Source organism: Phlebotomus papatasi, chromosome 3 (genome assembly GCF_024763615.1).
Source record: "Phlebotomus papatasi isolate M1 chromosome 3, Ppap_2.1, whole genome shotgun sequence".
In the NCBI taxonomy this organism is placed as follows: domain Eukaryota; kingdom Metazoa; phylum Arthropoda; class Insecta; order Diptera; family Psychodidae; genus Phlebotomus; species Phlebotomus papatasi.
The window spans coordinates 59,883,148-59,906,704 of NC_077224.1; the positions used below are offsets into that span (position 1 = coordinate 59,883,148).

Genomic DNA, 23,557 nt, shown 5'->3' on the forward strand with positions numbered 1-23,557 from the left:
TCTTCGATTTGTGGGCAACTTCATGTAACCGCCATGGATGGGAATTTAGAAAAAAGCCGACAAAAAACAATGCAAAATTAATAAAATATGCAGGTAGGCTACTCAATTAGCAGTTATTTTGCAAAAGTCACAGATGTTTTTGTTTATCTTCAATTGCATTTTCATGTAAAAGTTCATTGGCACATTCAAAAGAGATGAAGAAGAAGAATTGAAAGCGAAGAAGAAGAAGAAGACGCTAACTTCAGTGCGATAAATTTCTTTTGTCAGTGGTGTGAATGATTTTGGTGGCTGCGACTGAAAAAGTAAAAATTTAACCATTTATAGAGCTAAAAAAGCCTCAGTGGCATTTGCAAATCCCAAAGAGACAACTCATGAGTGTTTGTATCATGTAGTTTGTACAGAATTGTAGGTAAATTGGTGAGAAAAACGTGCGCAAAAAGGCAACGATTGTCATTTTGGGTGGTCAGAGATTTTCTCTGCATTTTCTTAATTATTTCGGGTATTTGATCAATTTGGGGGATGCCTTTGGCACCAGAAAACACCTAAGCAGTGATATTATTGACCAAACTAATCAGTTTTCCAGTCTATATGGCTAAAAACGTATTTGCGTCCTTTAAATTTTCCTCCAATATAAAATAGGTTAGATTAGATCGAATTGCACCTTCTTGTGTGCAGAGGGACAAGAAAGTAAAGACGTCATATCTGTCCATTCTTTTCTAACGCATGGGAAATGTGTATGCGATAGTCATGCTATCTCACTCACTCAATCTGCAGCAGGCCGCTTTGGAGCGTGTTCACGCACGAAAATCTTCTGTTGTGGCTTCAGTGAATTTCCATGGAGGCTCCTCCAGATCAGACAGCCCAAAATGTCTATTTTCTTTTCTCTGGAAAATCATTTTAAACTCCCCAACTCGCAGATTTAAGTCAATAAAATCTAAATATATCACAACAGAGTCTCCATGGGGTTGCTTAGGTGAACAAAACCATAAGAATTGTTTTCTTAACAAACTTTTTCTTACGATTTTCCCTTCCGGACTGTTGATTTTTACTGCAGAACTCATTCTTCTGATCACTTCCCTTCCTTCCAGACAAAATACTTAATAACTTTCTCAGGGAGTAAAGTTTTCATTGCATAACCTCACAATTTTTGCAGTATTTTTCCGGGGAATTTTCTAACGAAGAAATCAATTCCGCAATGAATTTTATCAAAAATAGATCAAGCTTAAAACTAGGATGAAAGGTTTTAAAAGCTAAGGATAGCCTGGCCAATTGTCGGTCGTTTAAGTTCAAGTGAGACTGAATCGTGAGTATTTAATAAAATGTGCGTCATTGGATTTGGGTGACGCAAATGGGGTCCAAAAATTTTGCTATGAAAGGAAATCTGTGTGGAAAACTGTTGATCTTGGTGATCTTATGTGAAAACCTTAAATTTATCCTGATTTTTAATAAATGCATTCGTATTTGGCCTTTGCGTCGAGGCCGACATTCAGTCACAGTACCCTGTTAACCCTTTAAGGACGGCAAGGACTCGAAGCTTAAAAGCACTTTTTTTTTCTCTTGTTCAGAATTAGACTAAACAGCATTGATTTACAGATCTTATTTTATTCTTTTTAGAATCGAAGAACAGCACTTCAATATTTCTAGAAATTTCGAAACAGAAAGTTTCGGACTTGATATAACAACTCGGTAAAGTAGGGAAAGGTTTTCAGGCTTCGCACACACTGTAGCTTCGAACATGTTAGCATTAAGTTCTCCCCAATAGTTAAACCCCTTTGGTATTTGAATTGACATCATAGATGTCTCTCGGAGTGCGCCGATTCCTCCTAAGTGCGTTCCCTGTGTAAGGGCCTTGACAAACCTGAAGATTAGCCGAGAGAGGGCTTATGCTCTAGACACATTTACGACTTAAGCCGAGAGACGACTTAGTGGAAAATGATGGAAATGAGCCTAAACAGAAGTAGATTTTGATTTTCCAATAGTGTCTTGGATAAAAGGTAAATGGAACTCTACAGTAGACTCTTCGATATCCGGCACTTCGATATCCGGGTGACAGCTGCCAAACACTGGCGGTTGATATATTCAAAATTATTTTCACTAAACATGAAGTTTGTCCAGAGTGAATTAAAGTATTATTAACATTGTATCGAAGTTTTTAATACATAATTGTGATAAAAAATGAAACATAAGCACACCATGAAGAAAATTCTCTTTTTCTTTGTCAGACAGAAAATAAATTCACACTGCACAAAATAGAAAAACCGTTGATCATTCAAAAAACCTAAATGTCATTTTGTCCCCCAGTCAGCCGGATATCGAAGAGTCTACTGTATTTGCACAAAAAGTCGTTGAAGTTCGAAGAATTCAAATTCAATTTCGAATTTTAATACTAAATTTTCGAACAAGGTGGGGAAAATTTATCAAATATCACACTAAAAAGCTGGCAAAAGAGTTACTCAGTGATTATGGAGTGATTAAATACTGGGGCAAGAACAGTAATCGTCGTTGTTCTGTTTTTTCCTCGCCAATGTGAAGACCGTCACATTTTGACACTTGAGCACTTCGAAATTCGAACAGGATGTAACTTCCGCCACCTTGCGAAAGTATTAAGAAGTAAGAAAGTCTCTTTTTTGGATCTTCAAATAGATTTTCGAATTTTTCAAGATCTACTTCTGTACGGAATGAATGTAGTTTAACCATTATTTCTAATATAATTACGCTAAGCCGTCTCCCGACTAATCCTCATGTCTGTCGAGGCCCTTAGCGTAATTTTATTCGACATAATGGTTAACCCTTTAACGACGAGACAGTTTTCGCGGACCGAAAATCAGCAATAAAAATGAAACCGATAAACAAAATTAGTAAAAGGTTTTACATCTAGCTTTAGAAAATCCAACAGAGTCTGATTCAGTGTATTTTTTACCTCTATGATCGATAGGGACAAAAATAGCCCGAAAATTTAAGTAATTTTTCTGACAATACCATTGAATGATAATTTTCACTTTAATGAAAAATATTATGTTTGAATATTGTAGTTTCTTTTTTCAAAAACAGTTTGGCATAAAAAAATTGGAAGCATAAAAAATAATTAAAATTTATTTTCATTATGAGAATTAAAAAAAAATCGTCATTTTTTAGCTTAAAAATTTACTATATATATAACAAATAAATGGAGACTTGCAAAAAATATCCTAGATTCCTTCAACCTTCTAATTTGTAAAAACGTACAAACATAAGGAAAAAATAACTAGGTAGTCAGCAAAAATTATTTACTTTATGGGACACCGGTGTTCCAATCGTCCTTATGGGGTTAAACTTCATTTCCATCATTTTCCATTAAGTCGTCTCTCGGCTTAAGTCGTTAGTCTGTCTAGGGCATTAGCCTGTGAGTAGTGTTTGTGTTGTGATAATTAACAATAGCAGGGTAGTCTAAAATTAAAGACGATCAATTTGAAAAAAAAACTGCTGTCCTGCTAGTACAGTAGACTCGCTTATCCGTGGACTCTTTTTCCGGGTGACATAAAAAAAATCCGTGAGGCAGTTGAATTTTCAAAATTTTGATGACACATTGTTCCCGTTTTGGGTTTTTTTTTAAGCAAATGTGCTCTATCTACTGTAATTCTTACTCACTGTAACTTTTTTGGACAGTACGCATGTTTAGAGAGACTGTCGGATTCAGTCAGGTTAGGATTCACTCCATAAATTTTCAATGTAAACAAAAAAACCTTGAATTTCAAACAATTTGATGGATATCACTCTCAAAATCCATATGACATTTGGTCCCGCTCTCACGGATAAGCGAGAGTCTACTGTAGTTAAGTTTAGTGCCATCAAGTGTCATTGGATGATGAAATAACGAGTAGTTCCCTGTAAAGACTTTCTTTTTGTTAAAATACATTAAAGTTTACTCTACTTGAATGTTTCCTTTGATGATTGATCTAAAGAGATCCTCAAAAACACGACAGTTTGCAGGACTGGGTACCCAGTTTCTGAAAACCCGGGTACCCGCCAGTTTTTTCAACGGGTACTGAAATCGGTTCCCAGCCACGAAACCGATTCTGGAATCGGTTCTAGAATCGTTTTTTTTTTTTTTTAAGAAAAATTAAATTAAATTTTACCTCAAATCAGGCAAACTCCGGTTAGTTAGAGGTTAAAGAGTTAGTTCATGTTCGATCATCATAGGGAATAGATCGTTGGAAGGAACGTGGAAAGTTTTGGAGAAATCTCAGGTGGCCGAGGCGGTCATCCACGCGATTGCTTTGAGGTCTCTGCTCTTACACAGGTTCTCTGACGGATCTAACACACTTCACAGTTTTCCTATATTCTTCTAATGAATCTTACGTTATGGCAATATATTTTAATAGCAAGTCTTGTAAACATTATGCTGAGCAATGCTATTAACAATGAAAAAATAATTTGGGACGTTAATAATGCGTTTGAGAGTGAAAAATGTCAAACCCGGTGAAAAATGTACCACACTACCCTACTTGTAAACTGCTAATAAAATGTATATTCTTTTTTATTGTTTTTTTTTTTCAAAAAAAAAGTATTCGATCTTGATTTTATTTCTGGGTCTGCAGAACAAAAAAATATAATTGAGCCGTTCAGAATTAAAAAAAAAAATGTTGTTTTAACACTTAAAAGTCCGAAGTGACATTTTACGCAAATTTCTGTTTTACTCTGAAAAAAAGCTTTGTCGAGCGGAAAAATGAATCTTGTTAAAAGGACGGTGTTTGCCCTGTTTACAAACAAAAAAACACCTTTTTAACAAAATTCTCTTGTTAATTTGACAAGACATTTTGTTTATCAGAGTAGAATGTCCCGCAGTTCATATATTTCCTTGTTCTTCTGGAACTTTTCTAAGATCTTTTTATGAGTCTATCGATCGTGAAGACGATTCTTCTTTGTTTCTTTAGAAATTTCGTACAACATTAGCATCACAAAAATTAAAAATTCAAAGAATTTTGTGAAACAAAACATCTGTCCAAAATAAGAAACATAATTTAAGCTTCGCTTTAGCTGTAATACACTATTCATTAAATATTGAAAGAAAATTCAATAATTTTATTCAATTTAATTGTAGTGTCCAACTTTACACTTAAAGTGTCCAAAATTACAAGCTGTCCCAAATTACAAGCCCTCTCCCTTCTAAAAATTATAAATATTTAGAAGAAAAATTTTGCAATATTTGAATTGCTTTTAATGGCAGTGTCCGATATTTTACTCAAAATGGGCGGTATTTCAATCTGTGCGATATATCGCACAGTTTCCAGATACTGACGTTCTGAAAACTGCTGAAAACTTACTCTTGCCAAGAAGAATCAGAAAGTATTCGGATATATAAGCCTAATCTAAAAATTCAAGATATGTTTCGTATTTGTTTAATTCCTTTAATTATGAAAAAATGTAAAATTTGCCTCGCTTATTTATTTATATTTTTTAGCAGAAAACATTCTAAACACGCCGAATAGTAAAATGATAATGAATAAAAAAGTATAACAAAAAATATCACCGTCCTTAAAGGGTTAATATTGTATTCAATTACACGCTATTGAGATGTTTATTTTGAAATTTTTGCCGTAAGCATTTAACGATAGATCTCAGTGTTAATTTGAATCAAGTGCCAACAAACCAATCTGAAGATTCCATCTTTTGATGACGTTTTTTAAATGAAATTTTCCCAATCTAGAAATCGCCTCAAAAAGTTTGTATTATTTATTTACTCATTATTTGTTAAGTAAACAAGAAACCAAAAGTAGAAATTAATGAAATATTTGGATCCAAAATGTGCTTTAGGAAAATATATAGAAATTTTTCTACTTACATTTATAATTTTTATTTTTTAATTTAAAATAAAATTCGCGACGTTCTCACCTTTCCATATTCAAAAAAATCATGATACTTTCCATTAATGCTGCATTTAGGGCTAAAACATATTGACTGTGAAAACTATAAAATAGTGAGCCGAGACACATACCAATTGCTGATTAGGGGAAACTGGGGCACCACTAAACAGGGGTACCACCAAACACTGCGATTTTTTAAATAGGTATAAGATTTCAGAGAATGAGACTTACATGAAATCATAGATACTATAGGGATCTTTGTCCAGAGAAAGAATGATCCACATAGTTCAAGTAGTTTAGAAATAATCTTTTTTCGCAAAATTGTGAGTTTTTGATAATTTTAGTCATTTATATATTTACCTGGAAAATAAAACTGAAATAAGTTACATCAAATTTCACTACACCAGTACATTCCTACATGTTTTGGGATAATATTTATGTATCTACTAAAGAAATTAATGTTCACATTTTTTTAAAAGAATATAAAATCCATCACAAAGCAGTGTTTGGGGCACCAACAAACAGGCAAATTTCTCACAATTGCAGATGTCGCGAGCGTAGCTTGAATGGCAAAATTTTTCCTCTTATATTTCTTACTCTTCATCTCCCTCTTTGTTCGATTTCAGAAATTTATATCCATTCATGGGATTTTCATTCAAGACTCAGGAGAAATATAGTTTCAAGAACCCAATTTTGCATTAAATGATTCTTATTAATTCTTAAATGATTTTAATCAAAGATTGACGAATGATTTCTCGATTTTATTACAAATAATCAGAAGAGCGCGCAAAATTTGAACTTCAGGTATAGTGTTTGCCACGATTTTAGTAGCGCTGCTTTCCATTCAGAAGTCGAATGTTGTCAAAATGATGAAAAATCCCTTGAGAAATATGTTCGGTGTGCAGTGCTTTAGTTTTTTGTTATTTTGGTCACTCATTCTAAATTTTGCAGTGCTTTTTTGAGAATTATTTACATTTTCAATACCTTCTTTATAACTAAGAGTTGTGATGAATGCCCTAAATAACTTCAATGGGTGAGAAAACGAGGTGTTTTTTGGTGGCCCAGAAAGTGTTTGGTGGTACCCCGGGTGGTTGGAGAAAAGCAAAAAATGCATAGTGACACAATTTTCCTTTTTACGGAAAATTGAAGTGCTTCACATAATCAATGTATACATTAATATGCAGCCTATACCTAAGACTATTACATGGGATAAGCAACATTTTTCTAAAATTCACAGTTTTCTTAGGAAATTAAGTCAAAATTGCTTCTTTCAAAAGTGTTTGGTGGTACCCCAGTTTCCCCTACCTTCGCTTTCGTAACATTATATTCTCTAAGCTAGAAGGCTGAGCTAGAAGGGGTCAAAAATTAAATTTTCGAATGGCGATATCTCCGGTTCTAATTATCGGAAATCGAAAAATTTTGGTGTTTTGGAAAGCTCTCTTTGAGTACTACAACCCTTGTGACATCTCAATTTCATCTGATTAAATCGAAAGTTCGATTAATCAAAAAATCGATTTTCGATTAATCGATCTCGAATATTTCGAAAACTAGACGATGCTTTTTCCGTAAATTTTAATATGTTGTAGCCGTTGTAGCTGAAGTCGAGACCTTTCCAACGATGGTTCGCACTCCTCCCTCGATATTCCCTGACTTGAGCTATAACCAAAAATGTCTTGACCGGACCATATTTTCGGTGTTTATGATGCGATTTCGATGAAATTTTATTACTTTGTATCTGTGATCTAGACTTTTTGACGATAGGTCGCAACCGTCCCTTCCCCACCCCACTGTACGCTGATCCTTACTATATCGAAATTGACCGGACTTTATCTCTAATGTTTATTAACCGATCTCAATGAACTTTTTTTTTCTTTTATTAGCCTTCCCCACTCAGACTATTTAAAATAGAAAATGACCAGTGATAAGCCCAGATAAGCTTATGGTAGCTGAGATTCTTTACAGATAACCTAGAAATGCGTGCAACTCGGGGAGCTTGGGACTCGGAATACGTAAAAATTCGATTGTGAGTTGAATTTTGGGGGAAAAGAATCGCGTCGAGCAAATAGTTTTCGAACACCGAAATGGATAAAATTGGCTCGACGCGATTTTTTACCCCCAAAATTCAACTCACACGCGAATTATCACGCATTCCGAGTTGCAAATAAATGAGCCGCAAAGTTATTTGTATTTTTACTGCTGCTACGTATAAAGTCGAAAAATAATAATTATTCGTTTTGGATTGACGATTTTGAGCATTTTTAAGAGCAATATTTTAAGCAAGTGCATCGAATCCAATATCTCTTACCAAATATATTAAGTATCATCAAATTTTTATCAAGCAAAATATACCTTTTTGGATAAATAATTTGTCTATTGAATAATTAATTACACTTGTGGAATACATGAAATTTGTATTTAGTTAATTAATATTTCATTTTACATTATTTTTATATAAAAATGAGGCATGGCGAAAAGTGGTAATATTCTGGAGTTGATTTTACCACCTGTCGCCATCTCTTTTCACTAGGCGACGCTAACTTCACTTCCTAGATTCTCACTTGTCAAATCTGCATTGCTTACCTTCTACAATAGTCCTATAATTTGATTTCTCAAATAAAAGTTAAGAAAAATCATTGAAAGTGAGTAATAATAAGGTTATCATGAGGAAAAAAAAATGCTGAATGTATTCTTTTCATAACATTGCCTAAAAAATTCGATTTCGGACCTTTTCAAGTGGGTGGCGAGAAGTGGTTACAAAACTGGCGAAAAGTGGTGAAAAGTGGCGACGAAGTTTTTGCATTGTTAATAAAAATCAGTTTTTTTTAAGTAGTCCAGAATTAAATTGTAGGACTATTGTTTTCATGTATCTAGAGCTAATATATCTAAGTAACTTTATGTCAAATTTGAGTTATCTTGTAATAAGGGTTCAGAAGTTATAATAAAATGAATCCCTCTTCTTCCTAAACATGGCGATAAGTGGTTACTTCACCCTACCATAAGCTTATCTGGGCTTATCACTGGTTTTTAAAGCGTGATTATAAGAAAAGTCAATATTTCACACTTAAACGGCAAAATCGGAGAGATAGCGTAGTCTGAGCGGAAAATGATGTATGAACGAAATGTAGACACAAATGTCTTCTACAATTCTGTCGAAGTAATGATCAAAATCGGTTCAGCGACAGTCGAGATAATTGAGGTTGTCTGATATTGAAATTGGTTTTTCGACTGTGGCGCTCCTGGTGTTGGTACCACGAAGTTCAAATGTTCTAGAAAATTGTAGAATTTTGTAAGACCTTTCATTTGAGCCCTCACTCATCAAAATCGGTCAAATAGAACCGAAGATATAATTTTTTGAATTTCGTGAAATTTGACCCCTCATATCTCCGGTTCTATTCTAACTACAGCGAACCCACGCCTCTTTTTGGAAACGTCATAGATTAGACTACAACACTCTAAAATTTGATTAATCCTTTAAGGACGAGAAGGTCAAAAATCGGAGAACAGAAAGAATCACTTTTTCTGACTTTTTAGAACACAGCATAACTTTAGAAGATCGTAGGAATAATTTTATTTTTGGGTCACCGGTGATGCAATTGTCCTTAAAGGGTTAACTTGCACAAAGGAATTTTTGAGAAAAATTAGTTTGAATTTTGATGGATTTTCACGGATAATTTGGATGGATAGGTATAATCAGCGGCTATAACATACTAAAATTTCAGCCCGATACCCTGAGACTGTAATAAAGCATGAGAAATCTTTTGAACATGACAACCTAGCGAGCACCAAATGCTAACCGATTTCAATTCAGCTGAAAACATTTTTTTGTTCGATTCAGCAAAAATATGCTGAAAACACTGCTATTTTTAGCCAGCTGTGCTCGCTGGGAAGATGAAATTTATAATTCAAAATCGAATAATTCAGAATAGAGCTCGATGATTTTGGTATGTTGCAATGGCTAGATGTTGTGTGTCTCGGATAATAATTTTCCATTTTTGGCAGTCAATGTGGTTTTAGCTCTTACATTACTTTTAAATACTGAAAACAAAATGCAACGAGCTAAAGCTTCATTTTTCTCTTCTGTTGCAGGTTTGTGAATGTTGTGAATGAAAAAAAAAAACAGTAGCTGGAAATTGGAGAATTGTTTGATGCAGGAAGACGTGTAAAATTTAGCCCTGGGAGCAGCAATTTGATGCCACCTAGATGTGTTAATTTAACACGTGAGGCCGAAAGAATTGTGAAAATATCTTCACGATAGAACGAGACCGCACGAGAGAGAGAGAGAGAGTGAGAGAGAGACAAGGAAAGTGTTAAAAGTGATTGAAGTGATTATAAAGTGAAGTGTGTAAAATATCTTGTGTGAAAGGAAGAAGAAAAGCAAAGACGTGATCATGGCAACATTGAGTTCGGAAGAAGCACGCAAATTGCTGGATTTCAATGAGAAATTGGATATTGGTTTATTGGATAATATTGTGGAGAGTCTGTATGCCAGTCAAGGGGAACAGTTGAGGATGGCTCAGGATGTCCTGACGACACTCAAAGAACATCCAGATGCATGGACACGTGTTGATACAATATTGGAATATTCACAGAATCAACAGACAAAGTATTATGCATTGCAAATTTTGGAGGAGGTAATTAAGACACGATGGAAGATTTTGCCGAGGAATCAGTGTGAGGGTATTAAGAAGTATGTTGTGGGATTGATTATAAAGACATCATCGGATTCAGCTGTTATGGAGGCCAATAAAGTGTACTTGAATAAGTTGAATATTATTTTGGTGCAGATTTTGAAGAGGGAATGGCCAAAAAATTGGGAATCATTTATTGGGGATATTGTTGGGGCATCGAAGACAAATGAGAGTCTATGTCAGAATAATATGCAGATATTGAAGTTACTGAGTGAGGAGGTGTTTGATTTTAGTTCGGGTCAGATAACACAGACAAAGGCAAAACATCTCAAAGATACAATGTGTTCGGAATTTTCGCAAATTTTTCAACTATGTTCATTTGTACTCGAAGGATCACTCAATGCACCATTGATAGCGGCTACACTCGAAACGCTACTGCGTTTTCTCAATTGGATACCGTATGGGTATATTTTTGAGACAAAATTGGTGTCGACGTTGATCAGTAAATTTCTGTCTGTACCAATGTTTCGAAATGTCACACTCAAGTGTTTGTCCGAAATTGCCGGGTTGACCGTTAACAACTATCGTCACATCTATGTTGAGATGTTTGAACAAACAGTCGAACAATTCAGCGCCATTATCAATCCAATCACAAATATGAATCACATTTACTACAATGGTTCAGATGCTGAACAGAATTTCATACAAAATCTCGCAATGTTCCTCTGTACGTTCCTCAAAGAGCATGGACAATTGGTGGAAAATAATACAGCGTCCTTCAACAAAGCCCTTCACTACCTACTTCTCATCTCAGAAGTTGAAGATGTTGAAATCTTCAAAATTTGCCTAGAGTATTGGAATAGCCTAGCGGCAGCCCTCTACAAAGAGATACCGTACCAAGGACCCTTCCGTATCACAACGCCGTCACGGCGAAGTGTCTATGCGGAGACTCTTTCAAAAGTACGTTGTATCATGATTTACCGAATGGCAAAGCCAGAAGAAGTACTCGTTGTTGAAAATGAAAATGGTGAAGTTGTACGGGAATTCATGAAAGATACCAATGCCATCAATCTCTACAAAAGTATGCGAGAAACACTGGTTTACCTAACGCATTTGGATTATGTCGATACAGAAACCATCATGATATCAAGACTAATGGAACAGGTCAATGGAACAGAATTCTCATGGAAGAACCTAAATACCCTGTGTTGGGCAATCGGATCAATTTCCGGGGCATTTCATGAAGAGGATGAAAAACGATTTCTGGTCACGGTTATCAAGGAATTGCTGGGATTGTGTGAACAGAAGAAGGGAAAGGACAACAAGGCCATCATAGCGTCAAATATAATGTATGTAGTGGGACAGTATCCGCGATTCCTCAGAGCACACTGGAAATTCCTCAAGACCGTGGTGAATAAATTGTTCGAATTTATGCATGAGACTCACGATGGCGTTCAGGATATGGCATGTGACACATTCATCAAGATTGCCCTCAAGTGTCGACGTCACTTTGTTACAATGCAGACCAACGAAGCGTGCACATTTATCGATGAGATTCTAGGATCCATGAGCACCATCATGTGCGACCTTCAGCCGCAGCAGGTAAGGCAAAAATCAAGAAACAGATTTTTTTTCACAGATGGGCAAGGAGAAAACTGTTCTCAATCATCTGCATTACCGACTTGTCTCTGTGTTGGTTCCTGTCACGCCTATTTCGTGATTTTAGTACACAGCGGGTACAAAAACTGGGGAAAACAGTCAAGACAAGAACCAATACAAAGAAAAGACGATATTGCAGAACTACTTGAGAACAGTTATGTTCTAAAAATAATAATCAGAAAAAAGATTTCCTCTTATCTTTGAAATGAATATGTTTTTTAGCACGACTGTTCTCAATCATCTGCATTATTGACTTTTCTTTGTATTGGTTAGTATTGGTTCCTGTTACGACTGCTTCGTGATTCTAGAACACAGCGAGGACTGCGGAACAGTCGAGACAGGAACCTACACAAAGAAAAGTCAATGATGCAGAACCACTTGAGAACAGTTATGTACTAAAAACAATGTTCAGGAGAAAGATTTCCTCTTCTCTTTGAATGAATATGATTGAAATGAATATGTTTTTTAACGCTTGACTGTTCTCAAAGGCTTTTTCCTAATCGTCCTTTATCTGAATTGGTTGCTCTCACAACTGATTGCTAGTTTTAGAACACAGCGAGGACTGCGGAACAGTCGCGACAGGAACCAACGCAGGGAAAAGTCAAAGATGCAGAAACACTCGAGAATAGTTATGTACTAAAAATAGTGTTCAGGAGACAGATTTCCTCTTTTTTCTTGAAATAGCACCATTATGGTGCTATTCCAATGAATAATGAATATGTTTTTTAGCGCGACTGTTCTCAAGGGCTTTTTCCTAATCGACCTGTATTGGTTGCTGTCACAACTGTTTGCTAGTTTTAGAACACAGCGAGGACTGCGGAACAGTCGAGACAAGAACCAACACAAAGAAAAATCGATATTGCAGAAACACTTGAGAACAGTTATGTACTAAAAATAATGTTCAGGAGAAAGATCTTCTCTTTTTCTTGAAATAGCACCATTATAGTGCTATTCCAATGAATAATGAATATGTTTATTTAGCGCTTGACTGTTCTCAATCATCTGCATTATCAACTTGTATTAGTTCCTGTTATAACTGCTCGGTGATTCTAGAGTGCAGCAAGAACTGCGGAACAGTCGAGACAGGAACCAAGAAAAGTCGATGGTGCAGAACCACTTGAGAACAGTTATGTACTAAAAATAATGTTCAGGAGACAGATTTCCTCTTTTTTCTTTGAAATAGCGCTATTATGGTGCTGTTTTAATGAAAAATGCATATGTTTTTTAGCGCGACTATTCTCAATCATCTGAATTATAGACTTTTCTTTGTATTGGTTTGTATTGGTTCCTGTTATGACTGCTTCGTGATTCTAGAATGCAGCAAGGACTATGGAACAGTCGAGATAGAAACCAACACAAAGAAATAACGATGATGTAGAAACACTTGAGAACAGTTATGTACTAAAATCAATGTTCAGGAGAAAGATTTCCTCTTCTCTTTGAAATGAATATGTTTTTTAACACTTGACTGTTCTCAAGGGCTTTTTCCTGATCGACTTTTCTCTGAGTTGGTTGCTGTCACAACTGTTTGCTAGTTTTAGAACACAACGATGATTGCGGAATAATCGAGACAGGAACCAACACAAAGAAAAGTCGATGATGCAGAAACACTTGAGAACAGTTATGTACTAAAAATAATGTTCAGGAGAAAGATCTTCTCTTTTTCTTTGAAATAGCACCATTATGGTGCTAATAGCACCATTTTTCTCCGTGTTGGTTCCTGTCACGACTGTTTGGTAGTTTTAGAACACAGCGAGTAGAAAAACTGGGGAAAACAGTCAAGACAAGAACCAACACAAGGAAAAGCCAATGATGCAGAAACACTTGAGAACAGTTATATACTAAAAATAATGTTCAGGAGAAAGATTTCCTATTTTCTTTGAAATAGCACTATTGGCTCTGTTCAGTAACAATTTTTCGATGAAACAAAGCCACTCCAAAGTCAAGCCAAACCCATTCGAAAATCTACCGGAAGCCTAAAGTGCAAGTTCACGTACTCGCCGCTTCGCGAATTTCGATATTCTTGACACTTCAATAGTGTGCAAACGTTTGCTGCAAAAAACTAATTTTTGTGTAGTTTTGTGGAATAGAATGGCAGAATGTTTTAATTGCAATTTTATTAAGATAAATGTCCTTTCCATGAACTTGCTCACTTTAGTATAACTCGTCGGTTTAAAAAAAGTTCGAACTTTCAACGAGTTTTTGGGTAAGTTCTCTTTGATATTCCTTCGAATCGGTAAAGGAAAAACCTCAAACGGAGAGAGTTCTCAAATCTGGAAGGTTACTACTGAACGAGAGGAAAACCCTAAAAAGTCGCAGGCTATTGTCATTCATAGTCGCTTTCGGTGCCCTGCTGTACCTCCTATTGTTCTGCTGGATGAGGTGATTTCTTTCACTGATTGTGTGAAGAATCTTCGAGTAAGATTCAATGATACTCTCACGTGGAGTAATCATTTCTCTGAGGTGTGTAGGAAGGTTTATTATGGTCTTCGGACTTTGCATCGACTCCAGTCCTTTACCCCTATCGAGACTCGCCTACTTTTGGTGAGAGCTTTGTTCGTTCCACATTTCGTGTACGGAGCGGAACTTTTTTTTGCAACTGACAAAACTTCTTTAAAAATGCTGAATAGAGCATTTAACTCTCTTGCGAGGTATGTATTTGATCTTGGCCGTTTTGATCATGTCTCCTCTTGGGTCACCAAGATTCTGGGACGGACATTGCTGGACCACTTTCAGTTTCGGGCTGTTGAGTTTATCTGTCGCCTGTTATGGACAGGTCGACCGGCATATCTTGCGGAGTTGATTGAGCGTGGGCCGTCGAAGAGGTCGGTGGGTCGCATCCTGCATTGCTCTTTATTCGTTGGGGGAGTCATTTTTTGGAATGAAGTCCCACGAACTCGTAAGCGGGAGCGAGTCGTTTTTCGTCATTGATTGGGAGTGTTTAACTTTAAGATCTGTTTTTCCTTTTTCGTTTTATTTTCCTGTTGTTCATTTGTATTTTTTTCCTTTTATTATGTACACTTTTCTTGTATAAGAGGACATGCCCTACTGTTTTATCAATAAATGTAAATGTAAAATGAACGAGAGGAATGAAAGATTTTCAATTTGGTGTGAGTACAACTTCAAGCGCTGAAATCGGTTTTAGAAAAACGATAGTTAGAATCCTTATGTCCAGTAAAAACCTTCGCGATTTGAGAGCTCTCTCCGGTTGAGATTTTTTTTTCTTTACCGATTTTAAGGTAAATCAGAGAGAACTTAACTAAAAATTCGTTGGAAGTCCGAACTAGTTTAGTTACACAAAAGTGAGTGAGTTCATGAAAAGTACATTTTATTTTAATGAAATTGCAATTAAAACATTGTGCAATCCTACAATTCCACAAAACTACACAGAAATTCATTTTTTGCAGCAAACGTTTACATACTTTTAGTTAAGTCAAGTGAAATCATGTTCAATTATGTTTGTATGATCACTGAACTCTTACTTTTTGTACACTATAATTATTCTATTTTGTATTTAAAATCTTGAAGAATCATTAGAGTTGAGAATAAATTAAAAGAAGTTGACACTTTTATCGCCTTCTGCATTTAGACTAGTTAAAAGGGAGAAATTCAGAGAACCTATTAATGAACCACAAGGAAATGGTGATCTCATTATTCTTACTATTGAATCACAGAGATCTTGAGTAGTGTCTCAAAAGTTATATAAGATGTAAAAACACAATTTTAGATAGAATAAAGTAGACATCCAAAGAAACAAGAAGTCTTCTTTATTTTCAACTTTCTGATTTCTCCGCTCGGAAATCATAATTTTTTTGTTGAGATTGTTCTTCTTCTTCGCTTTAATGTAAAGACCGGACGTTCTGACAACATCCACACAGCCTGTTGACATTGTTGACGATTGAAGTGTCAAAAAGTCACGAATACCGGCAATTCGAAATGTCAGAACAATCAGCGCTAAGGCAGCGAGTTCGTGAACTTCCACTTTAGGTCTCCGGTAGATTTTTTAATATTGGGTTGGCTTTGGAGTGACTTTGCCTCTTTGAAAAGTTGAACAGAGATAACTTCGGAGATAGATTAATTACCGGTTTAGAAACGGTCTAGACTTGACGAGGTTTCCAAGACCTTTCCAACGAATCTAATGTGTCCCAAATTGGTTGAAAAATATCATATCTAAAGCTAATTTGACATTCGACCTTGAAAAAAAGGTATTAGGAATGGTTCAAGGTCATTTTCGAATTTTGCTAAAAATGGGTCTTTGCATGATGATCAAGTGGATTGTAAGAGTGAAACCTTTTTTTTTTGCTGTTCAGGTTCACACATTCTATGAAGCTGTGGGGTACATGATATCCGCTCAGGCGGACTGCGTGGCCCAGGAGGCGCTGATTGAGAAGTACATGATGCTGCCGAATCAGGTTTGGGATGAAATAATTTCGCAGGCGTCGAAGAATGTTGATTATCTGAAGGATATGTCGGCTGTGAAGCAGCTGGGTAGTATCTTGAAGACAAATGTGCGCGCATGTAAGGCACTTGGTCATGCGTATGTGACACAGTTGGGTCGCATCTATCTGGATATGTTGAATGTGTACAAAATAATGTCGCAGAACATTAGTCAAGCCATTGCACTCAATGGTGTCAATGTGACAAATCAGCCATTGATCAAGGAGATGAATGTTGTGACGAAGGAAACGTTGACGCTCATTTCGGAGTGGATTTCAAAATCGTGCGAACCGCAATTGGTGATGGATAATTTCATTCCGCCACTACTTGAGGCTGTTCTGGTGGATTATCAGCGCACCAAAGTGCCAATGGCCAGGGAGGCCAAAGTGTTGAGTACGATGGCATCAATTGTTAATAAATTGCAGGGCAGGATAACACCGCATGTGCCGAAGATACTGGATTCGGTGTTTGAATGCACATTGGATATGATTAAGGATAATCTTGAGGATTATCCGCAGCATCGTACCAATTTCTATGAATTGCTCAATGCTGTCAATGCGCACTGCTTTGAGGCATTCTTAAATATTCCACCTGCCCAATTTCGACTTGTTTTTGATTCCATTGTCTGGGCATTTAAGCATACAATGAGGAATGTGGCAGAAAATGGATTAAATATTCTCTATCAGGTGAGAATATTTTCTCTTTTTCTTTTCAGGAAACCAAAATAAATATTTTTTTAAAATAAAATCTCAGATGCTGGTGAATCTGTCATCCCATCCGCAAGCGGCACAGAGTTTCTATCAAACCTACTTCACTGACATCCTAACACAGATCTTCGCCGTGGTCACGGATACGTCGCACACGGCAAATCTTCTGATGCACGCCCAGATACTCGCGTACATGTTTACGCTCGTGGAAACAGATCAGATCACGGTGAACCTGGGTCCTATCCCGAGCAACGTCCTCTACGTTCAGGAATACGTTGCGTCACTGCTCAAGAGTGCATTTACCCATTTGACCGATAATCAAATCAAGGTCTTCGTCACGGGACTCTTCAACTTGGACCAAGATGTTGCTGCATTTAAGGAGCATTTAAGGGATTTCCTCGTTCAAATAAGGGTAAGTTCAAAAAAACTTTAAAAAAACCTAAATTTGAAATTAACAGCCCCTGAATGAAACGTTTTCGAAAAACAAAAAAATTGAACAGAAAAATCAATGAAATCCTCTGCCTACTGCGATCTCCTTTTAGAAAATGTTCCTTCAGACAATTCGGTTCTCTTATCAATTTCTGCGCCGATTTTAACTCTTTCACGATTTAATCGAGGTATAGTAAAGAAATGTAATCCCGATGCTTTTCATAGAGTGCGACTTTAACTCTTGTTTTTGGACTGATCGAATATTTTTACCCCATTCCAAATCAATAGAATTATTCTTTGTTTCATTTAGAATCATGATAGAAAAAGAATTTTAGCAATAATATTAAAGAAAATGTTAATATATGCGCAAGAACCTTACTGCGACACTTTTTTTCTAACTCCGTTGAATTCGATCAAACTCGGATGCTCATTTCAAGAAAAAGTTTAATGCATAAAAATGAGAAGATATTATTTCAAAAATATTTTTTAAAGTTTTATTTCATCAATTTATTTCATTAATTTATTAATTTAATTATATATATTTTTATTTATAGTAAAGAGAGGTAATTCTGATGCTTTTCATAGAGTGTGACTTTAACGCTTGTTTTTTGACTGATGAAATATTTTTTCCCAATTCCAAATTAATAGAATTATTCTTTGTTTCATTTAGAATCATGATAGAAGAAGAATTTTAGCAATAATATTGAAGAAAATTAATAAAATTACGATAATATTAATATATGCGCAAGAACCTTACTGCGACACTTTTTTTTCTAACTCCGTTGAATTCGATCAAACTCGGATGCTCATTTTAAAGAAAAGTTTGTTGCATAAAAATGAGAAGATTATTATTTCAAAAACATTTTTTTTAGTTTTAGTCCATCAATTCATTTCATTAATTTATTAATTTAATTATATATATTTTTATTTATTTGAATATTCTACTCAATTCTTTGATTTTTCCTCGCGATTAGCCGAGACACGGCTTAGCGTAATTATATTAGAAATAATGGTTTAACTACATTTCCATCATTTTACACTAAGTCGTCTCTTGGCTTCAGTCGTAAGTGTGCCTAGGGCATAAGTCTCAAAATCTTTAATAATCCAATCCTAAGTTAAATTTTCCCAAACAAAAATCATGATTGATAAGAAATTAGAGCAGTTAAGTCGTTTGGCTAAGCCTTAGGTTTGAAGCCCGTATAAGCTGAAAGCTTACTAAAGACACCAAGAAGGCTTTTCTTAAATGCTTCTAACAAGTAACAGGCTCTTTATAAGTCACAACAACTTTTTTGCAAAGTTTATTCAAAAAAATGCCTAAAATTCAATGCTAAACCGATTTCAATTATTTTGAGAAAATGTGGAAACGTGGAAAGTTTCAAAACTTCCCAGAAAGCTCTTCTAAGGCGATTGTAGCTTTTTTTGAAAAACGTTGATTTTATTAATCATATCGGGATAATCGGAATGATCGGAATATATTTTTAACAATGTAATTATGCTGTAAAGTCGTATATGCCTTTTTGAAAGAATGTGCTAAGTCCATTGTAGACCGTCCAGAAGCGCCATCTCCGTGATGTGGATGCTTCTTCCGTGCACCCGGAAGTTTTTTTGTAGGCAGAGGGGGTACGTTATAATACGTTTTATCGCAGTGAAAATGTCTTTTCCTGACATTAAGTTGCTTGGACCGGGCGGGACTCAAACTCACAACTGTGCTACTGATCAAAAGCTCCACCAGGGCTTTTGATAACGAATTTACGAACTTACGTAAAGGACACGAGTTTAAATATTTCATACAGTTTTACTTCATTACGGAATTCATTTTGAATTTTTTTTTTGAAGCGTCCCAGGCTTTGCGAAATGCTCGAACTCGTGATTTAGATGCTATACCGCAAAAGTACTTTCGCATCATTTACCGTTTACCGGTTCTCAACCGATTTGAACCGATTCATAAATCACTCAAAAGATCCCCCAAAACAGTTTTAAAAGTAATAGAATTATTTTTTTCATAATAAATTAGTTATTGGTTATGAATCGGTCCAATACCGGTTCAAAACCGATTGGAACCGGTTCAGTTTTGTCGGAAATTCCAAGACCTTTCCAACGAACCCTAAAATGACCCCATTCACTTGATAAATGCGCTCTCTAGTGTCTCTTTAACCTTTGACCTTGAAAAACCGTTGTTTAGACTGCCGAGAGCAGATTTCAAATCGTCTGACAAAGTTGAAGTTCGTCAGAAAGCATTCTGGCCAAAAAAAACGATTTCAAAAACTAATGAAATGAATTATCTCAGTTCACTTATTCATCGTTCTTCACTTACCTTCAATTAACAAAAAAAATGAGAACTTACCATTTTAATTTATTAGTAAGTTAATATAATACGATAATATTTACGAAACACCAAAGAAAAATGCTTCAAATTCAGATTCCATGCAAAGTTTTCTTCACAGAACATTAAGTTTTACATTTTGAATTCGATGATTTTACATATTTGAGGAACTTTAAGGGTAAAAGTGCCAAATTTCGACATAGTTGCACTGGAGCATCAAAGTCTTAAGTTCACTTCTTTTTAAGAAATGTTGATTGGAACCTTGCAGGTTCGAATGAGCACCTCTTCGACAGGGAACCCCTATTGATACTTTTGTCATAATCTTGAAATTTATTTAAAGTACCTAAAAAATGTAAATAATATGGCTTTTTTTCATTAATCTACGTATTTCGATAAATTTTTCAAATTTAGTATTCCAAATGGTGCAGAGTATGGTGTCAATAGGTCCTGACTCCTGACACGAGTTCTCAAAGTGTCAATAGGTGTTCTTTTCACCCTAGACAGTTTATCGTCTTTGTTTACTCTAAAATCATTCTTAATATATTTCAAAATGCAGGGGCTTATCAAGCCTATTAAAAAGTGAAGATGTTTTTCACTTTTCCTTGTAAAAATGTTGCAGATCTTGCACCGCGACTTAAACAAATTTGCTCGTAGTTTTTGTATTATTTCGGCGAACATAATGAAATATGTATTTTTAGATAGATTTTAATGCACGATTTCGAAATATATCAGACTGATAAGTTAATTCTCTTTAGGAAAAAACTTGCCAAGAGTCTGCAGTGCCTCTATGCAAAAACGTATGAAAAAATGAAATGTCGAGAGGCCCCTGTCAAAATGAGTAAAAATATAGACATGGCTTTGCGTAATATTTCGACTACCTTGGTTTTCATAGTTTCTTGCCTTTCAGGAATTCTTACAAAGTTTTTTTCACATTATCTTCTTTTTGTTGCATTGTATAATCTCAATATTATGCAAAAATTAAGAATTCATGGAATTTTAAGGAATTAAAAAGTGTCCGAAATTGCCAGCTGGTCGAAATTTGGTACACTTACCCTAATGGTAAAATTAAATATTTTTATAAATTAAGCCAGTATTGACCAATTCAGTTGAATAGTAGACACCACAACAGTTTTCTATTTTATTCTTGAAAAATAGACTAAAAATAGACATTGCCCTTCTGGATTTTTTCCAGAGTCTTTTTAACATCATTCCGTTCGTCGAAACGATATTTTTTGTTTTTTTTATTGCACAATTTTTAAAGTAGGGTAAAGTGGTACAAGTTGGACAGTGATAGAATTTGGACAGTAATGGTACAATTTGAACAGGACTTTTTTTCAAGATAAATTTAGTACTTCATTTTTATTTGTATATTTTTAATGCTTTAGTTTTATAATTTGGTTCCTTGTGCTTAAAAACAAATTTTGTACTGTATTTATCAAGAAAAAAGCCATGTCCAACTTGTACCGGTGAATTGTCCAACTTGTAACACTAATTCCAAATTATATCACTTTACCCTATGCGGAAAGTAAAAATACACGGAAATTTGGGGAAGAAAAGAAGTGGCCGAAGTTGCAAGCTGTCCGAAATTTAATACAGTTACCCCACTGTATTTCAAAAATTTGACTCGGAATTACTGCATTACGGTTACGTGCTCCGCCTTAAGAATATCACCTACAAGTTGATCTAGGATTATCACTAGATTTGTTTTTTTGTTTTCATTGAACTTTGCAGGAAGTGACTGGAGAAGATGATTCGGATTTGTACTTGGAGGAGCGAGAAAATGCACTGAGACTGGCACAAGAGGAGAAGAGACGTGTTCAAATGTCGGTGCCTGGCTTACTGAATCCACATGAAATGCAAGATATGCAGGATATATAATGAAAAAGAAATGATGGTTGAAGAAGAAAACACAAGAAAAACCATTTTGAATATGAACGTGAAAGAATGATTGGGTGAGATTGCTAAAAAAAAACAAAAGAGAGGATAAAAACAGACAAAAAAACACAAAAGAAAACTTGAGAGAGAAACTATTTGGAAGAAGAATCATTACAATTTAATTTAAGGTACGTACACATTGATTATTACTTCATCGAATGGTAAAGATTATTTGTTTAATGTTGTGAGAGAGAAGAAATAAAAGAAAGGAAGGTGAAAAAATGGTAAAAAAAAAACAATTTGACAAATAAAATGAATTCAAGTAGATTGAACAAAAGTTAGAAAAAGGAAAAAATGGGGAATAAAAAGAACACAATGATTTAATAGAGACAAATTTTTACAAAAAAAAAACATAAGCAGTTTTGAAATTAAATACAAACGTCATTAAAATGTATAAAAAATCACACACGTTAAGATTAAAAAAAAATAAATAAATAAAAAGAAAAACCAACTAATGGTTGGAAGAATTTTTCATTACGTAGGTAAATAAAAAAACAAAAAACAAAAAATATTTCATACAGCAAACAAGAAAAAATCCATTTGAGTGTGTGTGGTGTGAGCAGATAAAAGCATTAAGTAAAAGTAAAGAATTATTAATAAAAAGAAAAATGAAAATTTTAGAAAATAGCGCGTAAATCTGATTGAAGAGAATTATTCTGTTTTCTGTTATTTAAATAATTAAAAAAAAAAATAAATAAACAAAATGAGATAATTTGAAAAAAAAACTGCTTTGAAAAACTTTTGGGAAATTTTATTTGATTAATAAAAAAAAAGAAAAATTGAGAAAAAGCGATTTTGAATGGCGACTTAATGAGTTTTTTTTTATATTTAGGTACATTTATGGGAAAAATAACAATTAATATATTGATTAAATGTAGAAGGATGTCAAATCACCTTTTTGAATTTGAGAAATCAAGTGTAAGTGTTATTGTATTGAGAAAGAGTGTCTTTTTTTCATAATTTCGAGCAACACACTTTTAAGTGCGTAGATGATGGAAGAAAGCGAGAGAGAGAGAAAGATAAAAAAAGCAGTTTATGAACTGTTTTTGTGTGTTTGCTTTTAATTTTTTTTTCTTAGAAAGAAAATCATGTAATCTACTTTTGAATATTGAATAGAAAATCCATATAATTTTTTTTTGTTAGAGAATTAATTTCTTTTTTTTTCTTTTTGTGTCCTTTGAGTTGCGCAAGTAAATGATTAAGTTTATTTACAAATTGTAATAGATGCTTTATTTTTTAATTGACACACCTCAACTTCTTTTTTTCTCTTCCTTTATTATTATTATTTTTTTCGACAAGGAGATGCGATATGAATTTGATAACAGAAAAAAAGAAGAAAACTTTATGTATAATTCTTGTATCACGGAAATAAAATTATTTGAGAATTTCTTCCGTAATAAAAGAAAAGGACTTTTTTTATAATTACAAGAAAAGGAGGTCCTCTATCTGAATGTGGTTCCATTGAAAGAAGTGGAGAAGTTCAAGTATCTCGGGGTGTTATTTACGAGTGATGGTAGAATGGACGTAGAACTCTCGTCGCGGATCGGTCAAGCTTCTGCAGTAATGAGGGAGCTTGGCAGAAGCATGGAGAGGAAG

The 23,557-nt window shown here is 34.8% G+C and overlaps 1 protein-coding gene across 6 annotated transcripts; it reads left to right on the plus strand.

Annotated features, from left to right (window-relative positions):
- The first annotated feature begins 227 nt into the window (after nucleotides 1-227).
- Nucleotides 228-23,368, plus strand: LOC129807033 (exportin-1). Of its 6 annotated transcripts, none has more exons than XM_055855986.1 (5): nucleotides 228-302; nucleotides 9,930-12,073; nucleotides 16,441-17,253; nucleotides 17,321-17,686; nucleotides 21,758-23,368. In XM_055855986.1, exons 2-5 carry the CDS (start codon nucleotides 10,232-10,234, stop codon nucleotides 21,902-21,904), a joined length of 3,168 nt encoding a protein of 1,055 aa, XP_055711961.1. In that variant the 5' UTR covers nucleotides 228-302; nucleotides 9,930-10,231; the 3' UTR covers nucleotides 21,905-23,368. The 6 variants fall into 6 exon arrangements, with proteins under 6 accessions (XP_055711961.1, XP_055711965.1, XP_055711963.1 ...); XM_055855988.1 differs by having other exon boundaries at nucleotides 242-417; XM_055855985.1 differs by having other exon boundaries at nucleotides 242-409.
- Nucleotides 23,369-23,557: the final 189 nt, after the last annotated feature.

Excerpts from the sequence above, each read along its gene's own strand:
- LOC129807033 (XM_055855986.1), top strand. The coding sequence starts at position 10,232 with ATGGCAACATTGAGTTCGGAAGAAGCACGCAAATTGCTGGATTTCAAT. Across the intron at positions 17,254-17,320 it reads GATTAAATATTCTCTATCAG|ATGCTGGTGAATCTGTCATC; the intron begins GTGAGAATATTT and ends ATAAAATCTCAG. Across the intron at positions 17,687-21,757 it reads ATTTCCTCGTTCAAATAAGG|GAAGTGACTGGAGAAGATGA; the intron begins GTAAGTTCAAAA and ends TGAACTTTGCAG.